At 47.3% G+C, this 22965-nt stretch overlaps 2 protein-coding genes across 5 annotated transcripts in view; both read right to left on the bottom strand.

The window, feature by feature from the left end:
* med12 (mediator complex subunit 12) overlaps nt 1–17480 on the bottom strand; it is a 31286-nt gene extending 13806 nt beyond the window's left edge. For all 4 annotated transcript variants that reach the window (XM_079744642.1, XM_079744641.1, XM_079744643.1 and 1 more), the window contains exons 1-25: nt 17351–17480; nt 16438–16542; nt 16121–16312; nt 15500–15659; nt 14984–15159; nt 14675–14785; nt 13796–14068; nt 13179–13325; nt 12565–12664; nt 12294–12430; nt 11047–11178; nt 9265–9391; nt 8030–8259; nt 7833–7892; nt 7489–7662; nt 7103–7247; nt 6414–6532; nt 5255–5398; nt 4678–4841; nt 4110–4241; nt 3328–3555; nt 2630–2774; nt 1758–1878; nt 567–677; nt 291–404 (exon numbers count right to left, since the gene is read on the bottom strand). In XM_079744642.1, coding sequence (XP_079600768.1) covers nt 291–404; nt 567–677; nt 1758–1878; nt 2630–2774; nt 3328–3555; nt 4110–4241; nt 4678–4841; nt 5255–5398; nt 6414–6532; nt 7103–7247; nt 7489–7662; nt 7833–7892; nt 8030–8259; nt 9265–9391; nt 11047–11178; nt 12294–12430; nt 12565–12664; nt 13179–13325; nt 13796–14068; nt 14675–14785; nt 14984–15159; nt 15500–15659; nt 16121–16312; nt 16438–16542; nt 17351–17452 — 3649 coding nt within the window. In that variant the 5' untranslated portion in view covers nt 17453–17480. The remainder of the gene's footprint in view (nt 1–290; nt 405–566; nt 678–1757; nt 1879–2629; nt 2775–3327; nt 3556–4109; nt 4242–4677; nt 4842–5254; nt 5399–6413; nt 6533–7102; nt 7248–7488; nt 7663–7832; nt 7893–8029; nt 8260–9264; nt 9392–11046; nt 11179–12293; nt 12431–12564; nt 12665–13178; nt 13326–13795; nt 14069–14674; nt 14786–14983; nt 15160–15499; nt 15660–16120; nt 16313–16437; nt 16543–17350) is intronic.
* Nucleotides 17481–18263: 783 nt separating this feature from the next.
* The window catches only part of LOC307081629 (ATP-binding cassette sub-family C member 5), a 31128-nt gene continuing 26426 nt past the window's right edge, over nt 18264–22965 (bottom strand). The window contains exons 23-27 of the mRNA XM_079744880.1: nt 22508–22667; nt 21878–21956; nt 21580–21693; nt 20402–20566; nt 18264–19220 (exon numbers count right to left, since the gene is read on the bottom strand). Of these exons, the coding sequence (XP_079601006.1) occupies nt 19113–19220; nt 20402–20566; nt 21580–21693; nt 21878–21956; nt 22508–22667 (626 nt within the window). The 3' untranslated portion in view covers nt 18264–19112. The remainder of the gene's footprint in view (nt 19221–20401; nt 20567–21579; nt 21694–21877; nt 21957–22507; nt 22668–22965) is intronic.

Consider the following 22965-nt stretch of genomic DNA (forward strand, 5'->3'; position numbering starts at 1 on the left):
ACACACACACACACACACGGAACGGGGTTGCAGCAAGGAGTGACTTCCCAAAGATAATCCTACACTAGAAGGAACTGTTTGGATTCTGCATATCCGAATAAGAGTTGTGAGTTACCAAGTCCATGTTAAAAAGCAAGCTGACATTAAATATTTTGTAATGTCATTCTCCCTTTGAAATTTGGTGTTGCAAGAACATTTCTGACGTGACCTGTGTGTCACCCTTTTCAGTAATGGGAGTTCTCCCAGAGTGCTTATAAGTGTCTGTGCAGGAATAAAGGAACATCTCTTACCCAACATAAAGACAGCCTTGAGGACGGCGAACACTGCGCCCACCACTATGCTGTTCTGAGACGCGGCGAGCAGATGGCGATCGCAGGACGACCGGATACCGACGGGGGATTTTTCTGTAGGGGGAAGAAAGATAAACCCAGAAACAACAGATCATTGTACGGGTCAGAAATGTCTGAAATCATTGAATGTGAGAAAACGAGGGCACTTCCAGAACAGACGGCCAGAGGAAGTAATGGAAGTTTGGACAGGGGGGTAGGTGATGGGGATGGTTGTACCTGACTTGGCCCCGTCTTGGGGAACAGGGTTACGCTGGGGGGTCTTGAAGAGGTGTAGGAGGATGCGGCAGGTGAGCCTGGCTCCTGGTTCAGAGTCCTGCTCACTGCAAGCTGGAGAGACGAGGAGAGAGTACCCAGGTGAGGTTATGGTCCCAAGACACAACACATGACGCACCTCAAGTCGAGATGTCTAAATTTGAAGGGAGGGGGGGATAGAGTACAAAGGTGAGGTTATAGTCCCAAGATGAAACACATGAGGCATCTCAGGTCGAGACGACAAAATTTGAAGGGGAGGGGGAAAGAGGGTACAGAGGTGAAGTAATGGTCCCAAGACCCAACGCATGACATGATGTCTTCCAAGTCTAGACGTCATCATGTGTCATTGTCCCTAGACCCAACACATGAGGTATCTCAAGTAGAGACGTCTAAATCTGAAAGGGGGGGGGGGGGGTCAGAGAGTACACAGGTGAGGTAATGGTCCCAAGACCCAACACATGACATGATGTCTCCCCAGTGGAGACGTCTAAATTTAAACAGTGCCCTAGATCGTCTCCAGAAGTTTGAAAAAGGGAAAGTGCCATTTTCCTAGAGAACATGTGAAAGAGATTGTGTGAGAGAGAGGGGCCACGGAACAAAGTGTTCGCGAGCGGTGTAAGGCCGGGGTTGGCATGGCATTAGAGTCTCGACAGTGAATAGCTGTTTGTCTCCAAGCTGGGAGAGAACACGGCAGCGGGGAGCGAGAGAGGGAGAGCGAGAAAGAGGGAAAAGGTGGCTGGGGCACAAAGCAAACACGGACTTGATGGACCCAGATCAAACGAACCATGTTTACTGCTCTCAGGGAGAGAGCGCGAGAGAGGGACAGAGAGAGAGGGGGGGAGAGAGAGAACTAATGCATTTATACAGCTCGAATGTCCAGCCTTTCAGAAGGCCCCAGAGACCGGCTGCTATATGCTATAAATCCATTTAGAACTGGGGCCCACGGCTTTGAGCTCTTAGATATAGACGCTTTGAAATGACCTGGCACAGAAAAAATGGCTGGCACGGGCTTATCTTGCGGGTTTTTCAAGAGACACAAAAAACATACACGCACACAAAATAATTCCAAATCAAGAAATCTCTAAAACTTTGTCGTCGCTGGGTTCTCTTTGGTTCTCCGTCTACGGGTGGTACCTCGGGGGGGGGGGGGCATACCTGCGTTGAGGAGGGAGGGGATGGCCACACAGCGCACCAAGTCCTCCAGGAGCAGACACTGTCTGGCGATCAGAATGGCCACGAAGGTGGCCAGGGAGTCGTGGAACGACAGGTCGCTGACCTAGGAAACAAGAACGTACTTATTAAAGCTGGGGTAGTCCAGTTATTGGAGGCTTGGATGGTGACAGATCACTGACCTGGGGAACAAGAACGTATTCATTAAAGCTGGGGTACCAATTATTGGGTGCATGGAGGGGTTCCCATGTTTTTGGTCGGATACTTTCAAGGTCTAGCTTTCTCTGGCAGGTTTCTTCCAATTGCCTACTCCAGCTTTAAGAGTGCAAGGGCAGTAAGGGGCAGGATAGTCTAGAGGGTGTTTGAGTCTCAAAAAGTTCAGGGATCGAATCCCAGTGCCCACAGACTTTTGGTAAGATGGCTAAAATCTGCTCATTAATGACAATCATCTTAATGCATTCTGCCAAAAGACTAAATCGTAGTTTGAGTCTATGGTATTGGTATTATAATCATGGAGAAAACTATTACTATGAGTGCTGAGCTCGAATATCAATTCACTTTTTCTAGTAAATTATTAATATACTTGAAAATTCGTTCAGAATAAATAAAAAAAAAAGTCCTGCTTTGAATTATGAATTTGCACCAGGCTATTACAAATCAAATGATAGTTTAACAAAATCTTACCATGGATAATAAATATAGTTTATAAAGCAACAAATCTAAAATATTAACCATTGAATGCCCCAAATAGTTGTGTTTTGAAGGTGCAGGAAGTAGTAGTAGTAGTAGTAGGTGGTAGTAGTAGTAGTAATGGTGTATACGCACACACAAACAAACAAACACAAACACACACTCACATCTACGTTACACAGCAGGTCGTTGAAGCCACAGTTGCCGTTGTTGGAGGAGCAGCACAGGGCCTTGAGAATGCCCAGCCACTCGGCACTGAGGGAGCGGCAGTACGCCGTCAGCTCCGCACACAGGATCCCGATGTCGTTCACCCTGGAGAAACACGAGTGAACCGGAGGTGAGAGTGACCCCCGTGGAACCGAGGGGACAAAAACAAGAGCAGCCGCAGACCAGAGAGGTGGAAAACATAGCTTTGCTTTTTCACCACAACAACTGTTTGAGTGAGACGCGAACCAGACTACCAAAGGGGACATAAGCGAGGTACAGCACGCAATACTCTCCAGCGAGCTCTTTCAGCAGCATGGCGTTCTGTTTGTTTGCTCCCCTTTCTTGAGATGCACCGTCGACAATGACATCAATGCACCGAATCCTTTAGCTACGCCGTCTATTCTAGTCTGACACAACACAACTCTGATCGACGATTGTATTACAAGAAGGGCGTGTTCACAAAAAGAGCGCCTCTGTTGGAACAGTCACATCGTACAGATGCCAACAGCCGGGCAGAGTAGAAAGCAGGCTGCTTCAACAGTTGTTTCCACCGCGACGCACGGCACATCACGCCGTTCAAAACACCCCATGCAGCGACGACAAAGACAACCTCCACCACCACAGATACATCGGGTCCTCAGCGTGAACGCTAACACACCTCTCGGGGTCCCGGTGGTCCACGCACACGTCCATGAGCACGTTGCACACGAAGCTGTAGCGGTTTGGCGGGCTGTCGTTGAGCAGCTTGCCCACCATGGAGTGGTTGAAGTTGTGGGCCGAGGGGTTGGAGATGGCCTCCATCATGAACACCGGGTCCCACAGCATGTTGGAGTCCGACGGGTCGATGTTGCAGTAGATGGAGTTCTTCACCTTGGAACAGAACTCGCTGGGCGTCCAATGGAGAAAAGGTGAAAGGTTAAGGATTAGGGATGATATAAAAATTTGGAGCCAAACAATATTAATATAAAAAACGGTCTAGCGATGTTTGACCCCTCTTCAATAATAAAATAAAAAGGTCCTCCCGTAAGTCCGATGCTAAATAGAAGAAAAAACGAAAAGAAACTCCTAAGTCAACTATAGGAACAGGGCTGCGATAAAATAGATTTAGAATAACTAATAACGGGGAAATGGAGAGGAACGGAAGGATGAGGTTTATAGCCCAATATATTCAGCCTTTCAAAGTATCTGCAGGAAATCTGACACTTAAACGAAATTACACATCTGCAACTAATGAAAACACGGAACTTAAAGCACCACCTTAAATTGGCAAGCATAAAGAGATTACATAGTTTCGCTCAAGAGGCAATCTAATGTTGAACATCGCTACGAAAAATATATATTGCTCTCTAAAGCAATCCTATTATAAGGACGTCAAAGCTCAGAAGAACAGCTGCTAGACATGGCTCCTAGCTGCAGGACCACCAGAGGCGGCCCCTTCACCTGAAGATCTCTCCGAACTTGCTCTTGAGGTGGCTGCAGGAGGTGTACAGGTCGTACAGGTAGGCCAGGATGCAGCGCTCGGCCGAAGAGCAGTCGGCGGGGTTCACACCAGACTTCACCACGATGCGCAGCCTGACGACACATGGACACACAGTCAGGGTTCAACACAGACACGATGCGTCAAGCAGCTCACAACCAATCGCATTCGTCGTAAAAAATGAAAACTCCATTCAGAAAGATTTTCATTTAAAGCAGCGTGTTCGATTTTCCTCCCCATACCCAGAATGCAATTCAACTTCAATGAACAAGGGCTACGAGTAAGGTCTGTATTAGGAGGATGTTTACTCACAACTCAAACAATGAAGCTGTAAAAAAAAACATTTCCCATAATGCAGCTTTAATTAACAGTCAACAATTTATTTCCAGCTCGTGCATTAGGAGAACACCAACTCCCATCCAGCTTTAATGACAACACTCTTTCACAAGTTGTACATTAAAAAATAAACGTTCCCCTTTGCGCGGCTTTAATTCATGGTGGATCGTCTTGAACTTCCGTCTCCATACGTACCCATCAAAGACCTGCGCCGTCTGCTCCGGGTTGAGGATGAGGCAGGAGTGGTACCTCCGCAGCACGGCCACGATGCACAGACACAGCCCGGTGGTGTAGCTCCCCACCAGGGTGGAGGACTTCAGCAGCAGCTCGGCCTCCACCAGGCTCAGCTCGTTTAGTAACTAGAGGAGTGGGGGACATCAGGTCAGGGAAAGACGCACGAAAACATAGCGGTAGTTTTACTTCTGGAAGGCTGTGTGGGTGGGACGATGAAAACAAACCACAAAAGAAAGGGAAATGAAGTAACGTCAAAGCAATACTCGATTGGGATAGATAAACATACCAATATTCATGTCATCGTAAGTGAGGCGTTTAGTTAACAAAACGATGTTGAGTCTGCGCTATTATTTTGAAAGGCAGTGGATGGAAAGTTAAATAACTGTGTTCCAGACGGACGGCAGTAGTTTTGACGGTATTTCACCAAGAGTGGGAAATCGTTTCCATTCCACTTTAAAAACATTTAATATTGCACAATAATAAAAAAAAAAAAGAGATATAAAGATTAGTGTCTGAATGAATTAGTGTCTGACTTTACCTGAATGGCAAAGTCTATGAGGCCGCTGATGTTGAGCGAGTATTCCATGAGGTCGAAGATGAACTGTATGTGTTGGACCAGGGGCAGATGATAAGACATTCCTAAGGCAAAGCTGGTAATCTGTTCCATCACATTCCTGGACACCTGTGTACAACACAGAAGGCATTTGGGATGTCAACAAAGGATTAGCAACCAAGGATACATCTGCAGGAAGAAACATCAACAACAACAACAACAACTTTACCTGTTTGGGGAGGAACGAACAGATACACAGAGCAATGAATAATTATTGAAATGATTTCCCTCTTGACAAAATACCCGCTTATCTCTAAACTTGCTCAACAAGCGTGACTGTAGTGGTGTTGGTAATCACTTGAGTCCGTACGGATTCAACATTTCAGAGCAGAGAAGGTGCTCTCAGGAAAACGTGTGTTGGGCACACAAGCTCTTGAGGACTGCTTTGCCAATCAATCAAAGACAAACATTAGAGACATTGCTACGCGGCCACAAACTTATCCATCGCATCGGTTTGGGAAACCCCTCCAACTTTGTTTGACGAGTCTACTCCCTCTGGAGAGCCGCAAACTATCCATAACCGAGGTCCTGAACTGTCTGTAAGCAGCGCTAATTACCCAGAGGAACAGGGGCTCAGAGTCGCGTCACATCCAGTGAACAGGCCCTCCAAGTGTCCCGGCAGTCTCTTGTTATGCTAATGGCTCGCTTCGTTCCACACATTCCGACGCCAAGAGCACTTCAACTTTACTACAAAGTAATTTTCCACAAGGAAAGTCTTTACACGTCATTAGAGGCAGTCATACAATCCCCCCCCCCCGGACCCCCTTCCCTGAGTGCTCACGGGGGACGGCGACGTGAGGTAAATAGGGGTGCTGGAGGGATCGTTTGCGGAGAAAGCAAGGTACAGCCAATTCAGCACATTACCTCTCTAAATAACCACAGCATTCGAAGCACTCCGCACACAAAAACTAATTTGCATCGAAACGCCATTGAATTCCCTGGGAGTCCCTGGGAGCCAGGAGTTACCGCGCTGGCAGCTAGTAAACTACTAACACTGTTAACTACCAATCAGCCGCTTCCAAGGCACTCAAGAGGTTAATGATGGGGTTTGGGGGGTGAGGGTGTGAGGGCGGTGGGGACTGACCTGAGAGGTGACCTGGTGCTGGTCAAAGTGGGACAGGTGCTGGAATTTGGAGAAAATGTCTTCGGCAGTGGGGAAGGCCTCTGGCTTGCTCCTCTTCCTCTTCTGTCCCTCCTCCCCTCCTGGGCGGATAAAGAAGGTGGAGATAGAGAGATGGAGAGAGAGAGATTAGAGCAATAAAGATAGAGAGAGGGGTGATTAATAACCAGAACTCCCTCCCACGCCCTCCCCACAAACTAATCGTGAAACCATGCAAGTCAATGGTCCTTTGGTGGTATTTCTATTGAGTCGGGGGGCTACACTGTGAGGAGGACTGCTGAGGAGGGTCTTAACAATAGGGAATATGACCCCCCTCCCCGCACCCAAAGCCCCCCCAAAAAAGCTGAGGAGCCATGGATCGCTGCTGTGTCACTTGCTGCTCAAGGGACACAATAGCAGCTCAATCCAACCACAAGGAAGTATGCAAACCTCCAAGCGCCATAATAATGAACACATGGGGAACATGGACAATCATTGATGGAGATGACAACGACATCATCAACAGCTGGCCTTGCCCAAAACAACAACAACAACAACAACAACGCTCATTTGGCACCCAATTCTCCCGAAGCCACAAATGAGGGTGAGAACAACCAAAACAAAAACCTGGACCAGAGCCGTGCACTGTAAAACTCAAACAGCCCAAAGCTCACCCGTCTCCGCCGTGCTCTTGCGGTTGAGCACCTTCAGGATGTCCTTGGTGATCTTCTTGATGGCGTGGCGCGCCTCGTCCCGCTGCTTGCCCACGCCGTACAGCACCACCAGGCGCTGGTTGCACTCGTGGCTAGCGCTTTCCTCCTGTGGGCGGAGGGATCAGCCGAGTAAGACAACGGGTTTACTCTGGGCGCCGAACGAGCGTGTTTAGAAGGCGGCGGGGGGGAAAAAAAGGCCCTTAGGGCCGTGTGTTCACACGCCGAGGGACACGGGGAGAAAGTCTTTTGACGGCGGATCGCTCCCTCAAAATGTTTCATTTAAAATGTACAGAGTTCCTCATCCTCGACATGGCAGCGGATGCCTCGAGTGGGAAGGTTGAACCCACCTGGGGAATGGGGAAGTGGGTGGCGTACTGGATGTGCCGGGGCTGTTCGTACACCTGGGGGAAGGCCGGGTCCATGCCCTTGTCCTTCAACCCGGCCTTGCTGTCCTGGTCCGGGACGGGCTTCTCGGGGGACGGGCTCCCCTTGGACTCGCAGTGCATCCTGGGAGAGAACATCTGAAAGAGTGCCGGGGAAAATAGACCGATTACGAGATGGACGTGGAAACAGGCGGGAGAAGCCCCCGATGGGTCTTTTAGAGGCTCCTCCGGCTTAAAAGAAACACAGTAAGCGGCTGCGTCAAAGAACGACACACACACACACGACGGTCCATCACTATTCCACATACCTCGTCAAAATTAGCGCTGGAGTTTTGATCGACCTCCATCGACTCCGACAGTCCGGTATCCTGTGGAGAGAACGAGAACGTGACTAAGACAGAAGCAACGACGGTTCTTTGAAACCCGCGCAAGAATGACTCATCCCCATCGATCTCATCGCCCCCCTCCTGCCTCCACCCAAAACACCACACCCCGAAAGACGTGCCTCCATCTTGATGCCGGCGGCGGCGTCCTGCTCCTTGCGCTCCGACTCGTCCCCAGGGTCATCGCCGGGGGAGCGCGGGCGGGGAAGGTGGGCGTCGGACGCCAGGTCGCCACGGGAGATGAGCGTGCACATGTAGATGTTGTGGGAGAAGACGTCGTGCCGGATCTGCTCGCAGAAGAGCAGCACCAGGTTGGAGAACTCCACCCGCTCGCTCTCATTGGCCGGTTCGGCTGGAAGGGGAGGGGCCCAGGAGAAGGTTGGTTCATAGGTGGATTGGGGCTGAGCGATTAATCGAATTCAAGCCGACATCGCGACGTGATAGAATGCGATAGGCATTTTTTCCTTTACTGTTACTGACTGGAGATCAGTTAAATTCGTATTTATTTTTCTTTTACAATTCAATAGTTAAATAAAGATGTTATTTCAATTTGTCTCAACACATAGGCCTGGCCTAAAGGAAAGAGCCGTTTATATGTTGACTGCTTCCAATGTTGCGTTGATCATATTACAAAATGAACATTGCTTGTTTAGTGAGTAATACAGAAAATAAAAAAAATAAAAAATAATGGCATACTAAATCGCAATATTGGTCGAAATAATCGCAATTCGATTATTTCCCCAAATCGTTCAGCTGTAAGGCTCTTGTACTTATGATATCTCACTCTGTAGTCGGGGGCTCTCAGAGTGTGAAACCTTAGCTATGTTGTTTGTGGTACCTTGAGGAGGTCTGTTGCCCTTTTTGAAGGATAAATGCTAGGCTAAAGAATGTGGGACAGGATACGGTTTAAGGGCCCATCTGTTAATCATTTATAAGCCCCGACATGACAACGCTGCAGAACTGTGAGCTGCAACTGTACCGAAGAGGAACCAAGGAAAAACAGCAGCAGTGCTTATGCTCATTACTCATCACGTTTGTTTGGAGGAATAACAGGAAACGTATGTGTTATAGAAAGGCTTAGTTTTTTTCCTTCATCCGACTAGACGATCGATTGGCACATCAAATACCACAGGGATTTTGATTAAGCAGGAAACAAAAATCTTAAAACCGGCTGAATGATTCAATAGGAATGTTCCAAATAAAGAATAAAACACAAAAACACGCTTAACACTCAGCCTGCTATGGGGGAAAAGGAATAACCAACTGAAGAGAGTAGAAAGAGATGGCTGGGGGAAAAGCACGATGAAACCCGTGGGTGAGCGCGCCCAGTGTCAGACATGAGGGGCCGGGGACTCACTCAGGGTGGGGGCCTGGGTGTCCAGGAACTGCAGCAGGACGTCCTGGAAGACGGGCAGCGTGGCGGCCGACAGGGAGCCCGAAGACACCGAGCCCTTCTCGTCCACCACCTCCGACTCCCCGCACCGCTGGGAGAACATCAGGAGAATGTTAACTAGGGCTTGGCGATTAATCGCATTTCAATCTCGATTTCGATTTTAGCGTCAAACAATCACAAAATTATATAATCGTTTTTTTTTTTGTTTTTTGTTTTTTTACAGAAAGTGCAGCTGGATACATATCTGTACATTATTTTATATTTGAAGATTTTCTTTTGGACCATTTTGTGTATTTTTTTAAGGCGAAATTTCGAAGTTCTCAGTTACAAAGTGTTTTAGAGAGACATGCTGAATAAATACGTCATGTTTTCAAACTCAAAAAATAATCGTTTGAATAATCATGATTTCAATATTGACCAAAATAATCGTGATTCTGATTTTTTCCATAATCGAGCAGCCCTAATGTTAACTCATATTCTCCCTCCTTGCGTTTACCCTTTGACCCTGGGAAGGCGTGTACACATGCGCAGTGTTTTACGTTGCTTCCTTCTGGACTGAAAGTGGAACTGCGAGCGAGTTGTTCTTTACGCCAATGGAATAGAGTCGTTAAAGATGTTATATAATTATGTTATATAGTGTTTATTGAGTCTAAAAGAGAAGACACACGTAACAGAGATAGCATTAGCCATTCAGGACCGTTTAGAAGTGTATATCCAAACCGACTGGCGGTGAATCTCAGATTGTGTAATTAATGAGCAGCTAGGAATGGAGGCCGGCCGTGCCTCGAGGTAGGCTGTTGACATTGGGGATCGAACCCAGTACCTTACGGCAGGGAGGTCAACGCACTAACCACTAGGTTATGAAGCCTCCATATCAGGGCTTTTATTTTTAGCAACCATTGCATTGCAGACTTCACAAAGCCAAGAGGACATCCAATTATAATAACCTGTAGCCGAGTTGTAATGTCATATGTTCCACTGACTGAGGATGGAAAGCCTTGGAGTTTTCATCCCTAATTAAACAGCGGAACGAGCAGGCGCTCCATCTGCCTTTTGCAGGATATCCATGTCATCGCTAGAGAATCCCGGCGTAACGAACGCTGTACATGACTCCCACGATAAGGGATGTGGCAGGATTGACTCACGGATCCCCGCAGCCCAGCGAGTCACGATAAAAAGAATGATCTCACTCTCGTAGCGTGAACTCGTAAAGCGATAAGAATTGGAGCTGGCACGCAATCAGGGAGAGATAACGGAAGAAAAAGTGGAAGAGAGTGGTTTGTGGGCGGGGGTGGGGAGACGTGCGTGAACGGCGACTGAGTCGGCGTGGGAACGAACCAAGTGCCAAGCACTAACAATGGCTAGGTTAACCCGTTCCCCGTATTCAACCTAGATAGCTATGATAAATTGCTACATAACTACGTACTATAACTAAATACGACAATAAGTGCGTACATTAAGTGCGAAGACGTACAACATACAACAAGTAGGGGGGGGAGGGACTTAAAGGGGACATATTATACCACCAGGTAAAGTATATAGACTGGATAGGTCAGTCTACCAGCCTACCCAGTGGACTGAAGTAAACGTTGCTCATCTATCCAGCACGGATCTAGGTGGACCCGCCCACTAGTAATGTCATGTGGGGCAGATTTTCAAAACGGCTCGTAAGGCTGATCACTCTCACACCTGGTGGTGTGACATGTCCCCTTTAAGACCTCTCTGCATAGCCCATAGTCCTCTCACCTCTGCCTCGATCTCGGCCTGCCTCTTCTCCAGCAGCTTGGCCACCACCATGGCCCGGTGCCTCCCCGACCGCTTGCAGCAAACGGCCCACTCACACAGCAGCGTGACCACCGCGTCGTCATCGGGCGACATCTGGAACACACACACACACACACACACACACAAGCAGGCGCACACACACACACACGCACGCACACACACACACACACACACACACACACACACACACACACACACACACACACACACACACACACACACACACACACACACACACACACACACACACACACACACACACACACACACGCACACACGCACGCACGCACACGCAGGGTGAGAACGGTGTTATGACAGTAGGGTTAGTCCCCTAATAGACCTTGGGGAATTAGGCATCGGTATGAAAGGGACAGAGAGACGGATGGATTTCAGAAGTGCAGTTTCAGGAAGGTAAAGTGCGGTCGTGTCGTGCTCGGGTGAGCTAGGGGTTTAATTTCCCACGAAGATCACCCATGTGAGCGATGTACGCACTCACGCTACTGGACAGAAAAGCGGATAGAAAAGCAGATATATTATGATGATTTGCCCTGAAGAAGGGGCTTTTCGATTTCTCGTTCAGGGACTTTATAAGCAACTGCAATACAGATATTGCGAAAAACTCCCCCTGATTATCATAGCGATTTAATTGAAATTCAAAGCATGAGGTATTGTGAAATAATAGCGTAGAATGGACAATAATAAGAGTTGTATATGTCGACGACAACACCCAGAGGCAAGCTGTACTCCGAACCCATCTTCTAGAAATATTGTTGTAAGAGCTCCAAGCTAGTTGAAAAACGCCATTCCTTATCAACCACTGCTTCTGACCTTTAATAAACCCCAGCTTACATTTTACATTCGGCCTTGTCATATCTAATAGAAAACCCTTCAGGCAGAGCCTCCTCACCAATATGGAAGATAACAAAGATGGAACGCGGGCACCGCATCACTTAGGATGTGACCACTTTAATTCTGCAACAATGCTGTTCCAGGTTTACTGACTGAACGCAAGTCGAATAATGATGAAGAAAGTGTGCATTTGTTGCCTTTTGCATTTTGTATTCTTTTCAGACATTTACCATCGAGTCATTACGGAGACGCCTTCAGCCGAAGGGGTTCACAGTGAACACAGATAAGCCACAATCACATCATCCCTGCACCTATACGGGGCCCTAGAATAAACCTCAGTTTAGTTTCTCAGGAATCACCTCGTGGCCTTCTTTGCTCTGACCCGAGCCGAAGATCCTGTTGTAGAGGGAGTCCAGCGAGTTGCTGAAGTCCGACTTCTCAAAGCTGTGGTTATCCAGAACTTCCAGAGTATGGAGAACCCTGCCAATGGTGAAGCCTGGAGGGAAATCACAGACAGGGGGGAGAAGTCAAACAGAACCATGCCCGGGCAAGTCACGGTTCAAATAAACACCAACTTCTAGCCGGGTGTGGAGGGACGTCGGCTGGGCCGGCGGCGTTTGATGGTCTTACCTGCGGTCGTCTCCTGGCATTTGTCGAAGGACCACCTGAACTCTACCGCCTGGCCTCGCTCCTTGATTTGCTCCTCGATTTCTCGTACCTTTGCACGGACCTGAGGAGACAGAGGTTGGGCTTATCTTCCGGCTACGGCAACTCAACAGCGGTTATACACAAGCCTCAATATGGTTGGGAATATTAGACGAATACAGAGCTGGTACGTCTGGGTAAGTATTCATGTCATGACGATACAACGCCATTCGAAAGGGATAATATTGAAGAAACCACCTATCGGGATCAAGTTTCATAGTCTACATAAATCACGACGAGAAGATATGAAACATCAGTGGGAAAGGATAATTAGTTCTAGCCCAAAACCATACCTTACATTTCCAAACACTATAAAGTAATGACCATCAGTGACCGCCGGTTTAGGATGGCCTTTAGAATTCCCGAGCATATCGGCGTATTTATTGACATTGTAATTAACGACCCACGATTATCGTTGTGATACGTTTTTCCTTAAAACCCAGCCGTAACGGATGGAGTTGATGCGTTTTCCCATTAAAAGACTGGACAGAAACACATTGAACTGAATGGACAAACACCGCCAGCAGGCCTGGGGGTACCTGCTGTGTGAAGGCAGTGTTGGAGCCCGGCATGGGCAGGTTGGAGGGGGAGATGGGGAGCAGGTCGAGAGGCGAGCCCGTTTTGTTCCTGCTGTCCGTTAGGGAGTAGTGCCACACCAGCGCACTGGGACAACACAGCACGATGCTCTGCACACACACACACACACACACACACACACACACACACACAGAGAAAGACCGCACACAGAGGAGGGAGTGAGGACTCATGGTCGTGTTAACATACACGGAACGAGGTCATGTTTGCTTTTTTGCTTTTTTGACCAAGGAGAAAGAGATAGCAGACCGAGTACAGAGCTAATAGCAACAGCAGATAGATTCTGGAGACCGACGAATGTCGTTCACCGTTATTATGCCTGTGTGATTTACAATCCAAGTAATTTAGCAGACAATTTCAGCCAAAGCGACTTGGGGAGTACGTTTTTAGATCCATGGCATCAAGGAGCGTTAACAGGGAGGGGCGGAGCTTAGCTAGGCTGCGGACATTGGAGTTCGAACCAAGAACCTTTCGGCTGAGGGTCAAACACCACAACCGCTAGACTACCCGGCTCCAACTGAGCGCATTCTAAACAAAAGAACAATGCTGCAGCCAGGCTCACCTGCAGCATGCAGCTGAGCCCAAACACCAGGGGTCGGTGCTGTGGGCAGATGTAGAAGTCTGTGAAGGGGGTCTGGGTCTGGTTGCCCCCCGCGGGCTGGGAGGTGGGCGTGGGGGGCAGTGCGTTCCCCGGCTGGGCCAGGAGGCCGTGGGACTGGTGGCCGCCCGGCCCCGGCCCCAGGCTGCCGTCGCTCAGCAGGAGGTTCAGCCGGCGGGTGCAGAAGTACGCCAGCCTCCGGGAAAGGTAGGCCGACTGCACGAACTCCCCCGAGTACTGGGGAGAGAGGGCGGCATCCCCGGGTCATTTCAACCGCCAAGTCCTCCGCAAAGCGCGTGTCCAGAAAGCACGCTGGGATCCCGCTACTTCTTCAGGGAGGTTTGGGGTCAGACACCTAAACTACCCCATCCCATCTTGTGATCCATACCCAGAGGGGAGGAGGGTGTTTAGCATCGCCAGGAGCACAGTAGTAGACTATAGACCACATATTACAGAGAGTACAACAGCACTGATTGACAGCCATGAATAACGCCCCCCTCATATTGTTGCCCTCCATGACCTGCTCCACGAGGCACATCAGGAATGTTATGTTGTTCTAGCACTCATGGCTGACCTATTGTTCACCGGACACCCGGCAATGAGTAAACCCTACACCCTGCAGCCCAGAGAGCATAATAGCATTAATAGCAATGAATCCAAGTTCCTGTTGGGTAAAACCTTACAGCAAGATTAATTAACAGGGGACTTAGTGTAAAAGCACCCAAAGTGAATATACTCCGTATACAGATTAAGCAAGATGTTGAGCAACACCCAGTGTTGGACTGGGATGTTTCTGCGACAGACGGAGACAGAGATAAAGAGTGGTTGCCATGGTAAGTTTACCTGCAATAGGAGAGGCAGCAATAGTCTGAGAAGTTCATCTTCTCCAGGTCGAACCTTCTCAAAACACTCCAGCACCCAAGTGAGGAACTCGTGTCGGTCCAGCATGCCGTCCTGAGACACAAGCAGACCATTGGACTTCAGTCGTCTCGCAACATCGTAACATCCTAACTTATGCAGGGGCTTCCTTGCCATCACAAACAAATCTGCAACAAGCCACCAGGGCAGCAGGCATGCATGTTCATTTACATTTCAAATATATATAATCAATGAGCAGCTCCAAGCTTTTACGCCATACTGGGAAGAACTCACCTGAAACATGAACATGGCTAGCTTCTCGTTGTACTCCCATTGCTTCATGGCTGTCTCCACCTCCGCGGGTGGGGCAGGCTGTGGGGAGGCACAGCCCTGGCTGGGGAACTGTCTGTAGAACTCAGCCACCTTCTGAAGCTGCTCCCACAGGTATTTGGTGATGATCTGGGTCCATTCTACAAAGACAGATTTTCATCCAGACACATTCTCTTCTCTGTGCATGTTTGCACGGATACATGCAATTCAAGAAAAGCGTGTGGGTCATTGTCCGACATACTTCAAGACTGTAATCCTTTGGCATGTAGGATACACAAAATACATTTTGACACATTAACTTAATATCACAATGTTAAGTATTTCTATTTCTATAATAATCCTAATCCAAACATTGTGGGCAGAGCCAGGTGCAACTTTTCGCAGTGAGTCATATCGAGAAAAAAAAAAGGAAGGAAGAAACTGAACATAATAAATCTCTTTCATGAAAGGCTGTCAAGCGTTGGTTGTGTGTGACCTCACCTATACAGGGATCAGTCACATGTCTTTTCTTGACCTTAGTCTCTGTAATGGCAGCATGGTATGCGCAGGTCATTTTGATCATCCATGCTGAGCGCATCACAGGAACTGAATATTTGGCAAGGTATCCAAACACCTCTTCCTTTTTGCTAAAAATTGGAACCTGTGGAAGAGAAATTGAAAGGAAAAGATTTGATGCTGCGAAATGCTGCATGAATGGGTGACGGTAGATAAGGTGGTAGCCTTGGTCGGCTAATAAAAGAGATTTTCTAAGTCAATCCTCTGGAAGATACCGCAGCAATGCAATACACATTAAAGCCCCATCTACCTTAGAAGACATCCAAAGATGGAAGCCAATCTGTGCGATTTTCAATGCATAACAAGTGACAAGAACTGTGCTATGTGAATGTTGTGCATACACCATCGAAACATTATTCAAACACGTCTTGCATGAGGCATGAAACACTAATCAAGTAAAAAAAATGGCATATATAGTAAACCAAACAAACTAGGTCTCATGCAACCAAAGGGAAAAGAACACAAAGCTCTTAAGATGTCTGTTGTCCTTGTCGTAACGAGGTCTCCTCTCCACATCTTCATTAACCCGCAGCGTGGCGACCTCACCTTTTTGGCCAGCAGCGTGAGGGGCTTGGTTCCAGCCAGGTCTGTGAACCAGTTGTTAATGGAGCTCTGGGACCTGGCAGTGACCAGCCAGAAGTTATCCTTCTGGTTGACCTGCGGCTTGCGCTTCCCCGTGTCTGGGAATGTGTTGTAGCGAAGCTTCTCAGCCATAATGCTGCTGAAGTTTGAGCTGATCTATGGAGCGATGGAAGGTAGACACCTCAATAAACAGCTCAGGTCTGCAATGTACGTATTAAAAGCATGTACAGAACAAAGACACATGGTACGTTGAAGGAAATGTAGTATATTTGATCGAATACCTTGGCGGGATTAAAGTTGACATTTTTTGCGCTGCCATGTTCATCTCCGGACACCGCCGGTTGATTATTAAATCCTTGTTTTACGTTTAATGCAGTCAATTCATCCTGATGCAAAAATGGATTTATGTTATTGGTGTTACACATTGCAAAATCTTGGTTTAGATGTACACATAGATGATAGATGTACACACAGTAGTAAAGCAAACTGCTGTGTTATCAGTTTAAGATATACTGTAGACTACAGTTTGCAGGCAGGCAGCATACAGTTGAATACAGGTGAAAGCTCACACAAAATGGAAAAGATGACCCTCAACTCGGTTTTACAGAACGGGCCTTTAATCTGCTGTGGGTCTTGTAATCTAATCCAAGCAACCTAACATGACCTGAACCCGGGGATGGATGCCAACGCTAATGAAAACCTCAATCATGCTCAAGATCCGCGTCTGAAAAATGAATGCACAAATGTCGATACAGGTAACCCTCCATTGTACCTCCCAAACCAAGCAGCTTGCATAGCTATGTGGATAACGCCGAGCTAGGGGGAGATCTCCGCGCAGAAAGGAGATATTTACTCCTAGTCCCGCACCATCCCATCACAATAACAAAATCCCCCACAATACAACCACATAAAACAAAGGGCATTTACTTTGACCGGAAAATAACAATGTGGGGATGTGGAGTATTGCACACGGCAATCGTAGAGGTGGAAGACACCGGTAGATGTGTGTTGGCTCTCGGAGTAGCCTGGCTATCTAACAAAGTGACAACTACCTTGGTGCTGTTCATTGTTATTGAAGGCCCGTCTGGAGTAGGGGCTAAGCAGGCTAGCTATCGCATAGCTTCATAACTGGGCACTTTAACACCGTTTAAAATCACTGATGTGCATTGGATAGAAACATCAACATGTTCTGACCTCTTTTTGCTTCGGGTCTTGAGGATACACGTCCGGAGGGCCGAGCCTGGGCCGTTTAAGAGGCCGGTGCTCGTAACTTAAGATACCGAAGGCAGCCATCATCCAGCGGCATCACAGCGCAAGGCTTTCCTTTTCCAGCAGCCGCTCGAGCCTAGCTACAGCAGCAATGCAAACTTCCGGTCCCATTCAGTCGTGTCACTTCAAAATAAAATCAACGTAAGAGGTTACACATTTACGTATACGTTGACTTGAGAAAACAAAATATGCGAGATAATTATCTCTGAATTCCGAGAAGGTAAGATAAAATAAAATCGTTTTTTTTTTTTGCATTATCATTATCTCAGAATTCGGACAAAATATTCAATGAAAATTAAAGGTTAATTAACTAGATAGTACCTCAAAATCCTGCGAGAAACTTTAATCTGCATTGGCAAGCTATTCAGGCTGACCTTCACCAACAGTGCTGTATTATTGATGTATACACGTACGTTTATTAAGAACCGGTATCTAAGGAGTTATATGTTAACTTATTTTAACTTGCACTGTAATCAGGGCAAACTTGGAAATTAGTCTCACTTCTCAATGTGTCTTAATTACTTGAATAAAACAAGTTTGATTGAAAGTCACCATACATTGCTAGTCATAGTAAATGCACATACATTTACTCTAATAAATATATTATGCTGAATATGGAGTGTGTTTTCATTGTAAAGCTAGTGGACTATTTGGCTATATTTGTCAATGGATGACCCAATAAATCTATAAAGCAACCTTTTGATGCACGATCCATCTGACGCTAGTGCTGACAAAAACCTAGTAAATAAAGTGATCGGCATTATTTTGCTTGCATGAACATAAGTCTGCACAGCCGGGCACTGTATACACAAACAAAAAAGTAGGTCAGACAATTAAGCTTGTATAAAAATATCTTTATTGCAAAAGATTTATTTTTAACATATTTAATATTAAATGTACAAATATAAGACATGGAAAAATTACAACCTCAAGGTGCATACAAAGTAAAACTTGAAAATCCAATATAGGCCTGGCCCACAACTCGGTTATCAGTAGACATTAATTATAAGGCAGATGTTTACCATCGAAATCATCAGAACAAAAGTGTACCAGTTAAAATTAATCAAGTATGCATTTTCCAACACACCAGTTTTTGATTGATCCATAAATACTTAAAAGATCTATAGTAAGCAGCGTCAAACCACTTCTATTACAACTGCACTGATTAATTCATAAAAACTGAAACAGTACCGGTCATTATTCCATGACAATGCATTTCTTCAATGTGAAAGCTGGATTTACCATTCTTATAATCTAAGCAACTACCGCAATGAGGATGAAGCCATGTGCGTGCATGCACACTTACAGGTAAATGCATGGAATATAAAGTGCCATTGTCAGAGCCTTTGCTCTGTTTATTCTTTCTCCTTTTAAAACTACTACTGCTATTATTTGTGTCCCTTGGAAAGGTGGTCACCGTGAATGTGGTCACCATCTTTGGTTTCTTTGAAATTCACAGATATGGTTTCAAGTAAAAGTGTTGCATCTACATTTCATGTATGTAACAACTGCCCCCTATCACACACACACACACACACACACACACACACACACACACACACACACACACACACACACACACACACACACACACACACACACACACACACACACACACACACACACAAACTCTCTGAACTGATGTGCAACTTGGAGAGCTGTTTTTCTTAAGATTGTAATCAGGATTTCAGCTCTGGTGCGTCACTTCCATTTTGGCTTCTGATGCTTCTATCATGGCTCTGAACCTGGAACTTTCATTGGCAAGCAAGGCGGCTGGGCTGTCAAACTCCAAGATCTGTTATTAAGAAAAAGACGAAGCACATACAAACTCAAGTTCAATTGCATGATTAGAACAAAGAAATGGCCAAAGCAGGTCAAACCAACTGGATATGAACAGGACAGCGAGAAATACAACTGGGTTGACTTAATCAATGGTGATTGGTCATGATGGCCCAATCCCATTTATTTCAGGGAAGGGAAGGGAAGGACCGTGATGTGAGGCTAATTTATTATGAATTTCCATATCAGTTGTCAATTTGCAACCCTGAGTGTTAAGAAAGGGAATTAGTACACACAACGATCCCCCTAATCGCAATGACTCCAATGGTTTAGATCAGACCAGTGAGGCACAGCTGCCAATGACCAAGTCATCATTTAGACCTTAATGAGGAAACCTCCAGACAGATAGTCGTTCTTTAATAAGACGCATTCAGTCAGTGATGGGTCACCAGTGGGCCTTGTGACAGCGGTATTTAACATGCATATTCCTGAATACGGTTACTGTTAGTAACAACTTTTGTGTATCTTCCACGAGCCACTACCCACTGAGCAGAAATGTCAGATTATATCGAACGTCCCGTCGTAGTATTTGCAGCGAACACGTTTCAAGTCATATCAGCAAGGTGTCATGGCAACCAGATGGGTGTTGCTTTGGGTCAGATCGAGTGCGTCTAGAAAAGTTTCTGGAGGATGGGTTGGCCTTCACCCAAACCAGATTGTCAAACACCGAGTTATGCAGGGAGCACACCCATCACACCAGACGCATTGTAACAGCTGGGGGCGGCTACTGTGTAATTGTTATCAATGGGAACCCAGCGTTCTGCTTGCTGCCGTGGCGTTGCTGAGCAATGCGCTTTTTCCTCCGCCGTGACGCCTCCACTCTTTGGCTGACCGTCGAAAATGAACTCAAGAAAACTCAAGCGCCTCTCGCTCGTCATTCTGTGTCAGTCGGTAGCGTAGGCAGGTCGGGTGGGTGTAGATAATCGAAGGCTTGCTCTGCAGCAGTAAAGAGGCACAGTGTCGTGCAGCGTGGCTGTTCTTCTAGACTTCAACTTAAAAAGTCAAGGACAAAAGCAGTCTGTTTGATACACAGCCTGCTTTAGTTGTCGGTGTGAACAGCATCTCGGGTTGAACAGAGTGACGTCTGGCTTGAGTCTATCCTCCCCCTGGCCCCACCGCCCCTGTCTCCATCCTCACCTGGCCGTTGTCCATCACCATGACGCGCTGACAGCTCATCACGGTGTTGAGGCGGTGGGCGATGACCAGCGTGGTGCAGCCATCGAACGAGCTGCGGATCGTCTTCTGGATCAGCCGGTCCGTCTCGCCGTCGATGGCGGCGGTGGCCTCGTCCAGAAGCAGGATCTGTGGAAGCAGCAGCAGCTCTTGGTGTGAAGGCCTGCGTAATAGATCCTGTGATGTACGGAACGATGGACACGTTCACCCCGCACGTTGAGGAAATATTAAACCAGGGCTTTGATGTGCACAGCTGGTTCATAGAGCTGTCATTTAGCGGACGCTTTCAGTTCCAGCAGAGGGCAGATTTGGAAATGTCTTGTATTGGCTAATCACACGAGCAATGGCTTTTCGCACAATGGCTTATGGTGCAAAAATAGTGGGCCTTTTAATAGTTAATTCCGATGCACGTAATTAATTCGTACGTAGGGGTAACGCATCTTGATCATGAATGCCCTGAATCTAGCCCTTTCAGCTGGATCGTCAAACCCCCTAGCCACTACATGAACCTGCTCCGATTCTCTTTGGTTTATTGGGATTCAGTTATGTTTGATGTTTAAGCAGAATCATAAATATATAAAGTTGGATTCTAGAGCGCCATCCATTCTGTATGAGTAGCTGCATGTGGTCTGAACTGTATCCGTCCGTCTACTTCGATAGAGAACACACCACACAACGTGACTCCCTCTGTGTGGGAGCATGTGTTAGGATGGTTCAGTGCAGTCGAATATAAAACAAACGGTTTGTGAACATCAATATTAACCTGAGTCGTGTCAAAGTTTCACGTTCCAATTAGCGGAACGGTGTTCATTTTGCCGTTGCTTTTGGGTGAACGGACCCTTTAAGACGTGCTTTATGGAGCGCATGATGCAATGACAACATCCACCAACAGGGGGCAATGTGATGCTGCACAGTTCCTCACTGATACTAATAACACTGTTTGGTGGTGGTGGTGGTGGTGGTGGAGGTGGTGTTGGGTAGGTTTTCCCTGTGGATCATTCGAAATATAAACTGTTTTTCAGAAAGAGTCGTTATCAGTCATCCAAAAAAACAAAAACAAAAAAACTCAAAAACGTTTTTTTTCCCATTCCTTCCAACAGACCAGGGACATGAAACAGCAGTGTCACGCAGGCAATCAGTACCTTGCTATGTCTCAGCAGCGCTCTGGTAACACACAGCAGTTGTCTCTCTCCCACTGAGAAGTTCTCTCCGTTCTCCGTCACCTCTGAGTGGAGGGCGTGAGGCATTTGGCTGACCTGCGGAGATTCGGAGGGGGCGGTGTACACACTCATTTCAAAAGAACTGCCGGGGGGGGATGGGGAAAGGGGTGCTCCTGTATGGCACAGCTACTCAATTGTCGATGCTTTCTTCTCCTGTTTATATCATCCATCGTAGCCTTCCAGAGTTATCGGCGGCCATTACGCCTCCGCTTTCACCTACCATGTCTTTGATGTGCGTCTTTTCCAGCGCGTCCCATATTTGGGCATCGGTGTACTTCCCCCAGGGGTCCAGATTGGTCCTGTCGAGAGAGAAGGAGACACGTGTTTATAACAGGGCGAGGCGACACAGAGGGCGCCTGTGTATCTGACCATGATAAACACGCAATGTATGCTTCATAGGGAGGCCGTGGGGGATGGACCAATGAGATGGCAGAAGCCGGGGCCAGCAGGCTAGCTCATCGCTCGTTTAAATCCTTAGCACCTCCGTCGGAGCAATCTCTCCGGGGCACTTAGTTGCTAATTGTTGGGGGGGGGGGGGTTAGAGGACGATTCTCTCATTGATTTCCCGCTCACCAGATGGTCCGAGGTTTTGGCACGCCGTTCTCAAGCCAAAACTACATCAGGAGTTCTTCTTTATTTTGTTATTGTGTCCTGACAATGACGCATTAGCCATCAGGGAGGTCTGTAGAGAGTGCGTCGCTAGGGCTCATGACGGTTGTTACAGAGTCGTATAGGAAACACTGGCGCTTTTACCCCCCCCCCCCCCCGGCATCGTGGTACAGGCTGCATAGGGATAGACGTCGCCGATGGAGGATTGGGACCAGGGCCTTGGGGGGGGGGGGATGACTACCTGACGGTGCCGATGAAGAGGACGGGCTCCTGGGGGATGATGGCCAGTTGGCCCCGCAGCTCCTCCAGCCCCAGGTCGGCGATGTTGACCCCGTCCACGATGATGGAGCCCCCCGCCAGCTCCACCAGTCTGAACAGAGCCACGCCCAGGGAGGACTTGCCTGTCAACGCATGGCCACACGTCGTATCGTTAGCCACAAAGCAGAGTTGCCTAAGTCATATTTTAAGATTCATCTTGTATTTAGCAGAAAAGATGTGAAATAGATGACTTATGGTGTGTAAAGAGCACTCTGATTGGCTTAGGATATAGCCAATGAGGCACAGTGAATCAGCAGCGTTAGGAGAGTAGAGTTAGGTTAGATATCACAATTTGGCCAAAATATGACTTAGGCAATTATACTATGAGGCTTTGGATACTGTATACATGCATATACATTTATTCACTGTGAACAAAAGAAA

Source organism: Pollachius pollachius (assembly GCF_949987615.1).
Source record: "Pollachius pollachius genome assembly, chromosome: 10".
In the NCBI taxonomy this organism is placed as follows: domain Eukaryota; kingdom Metazoa; phylum Chordata; class Actinopteri; order Gadiformes; family Gadidae; genus Pollachius; species Pollachius pollachius.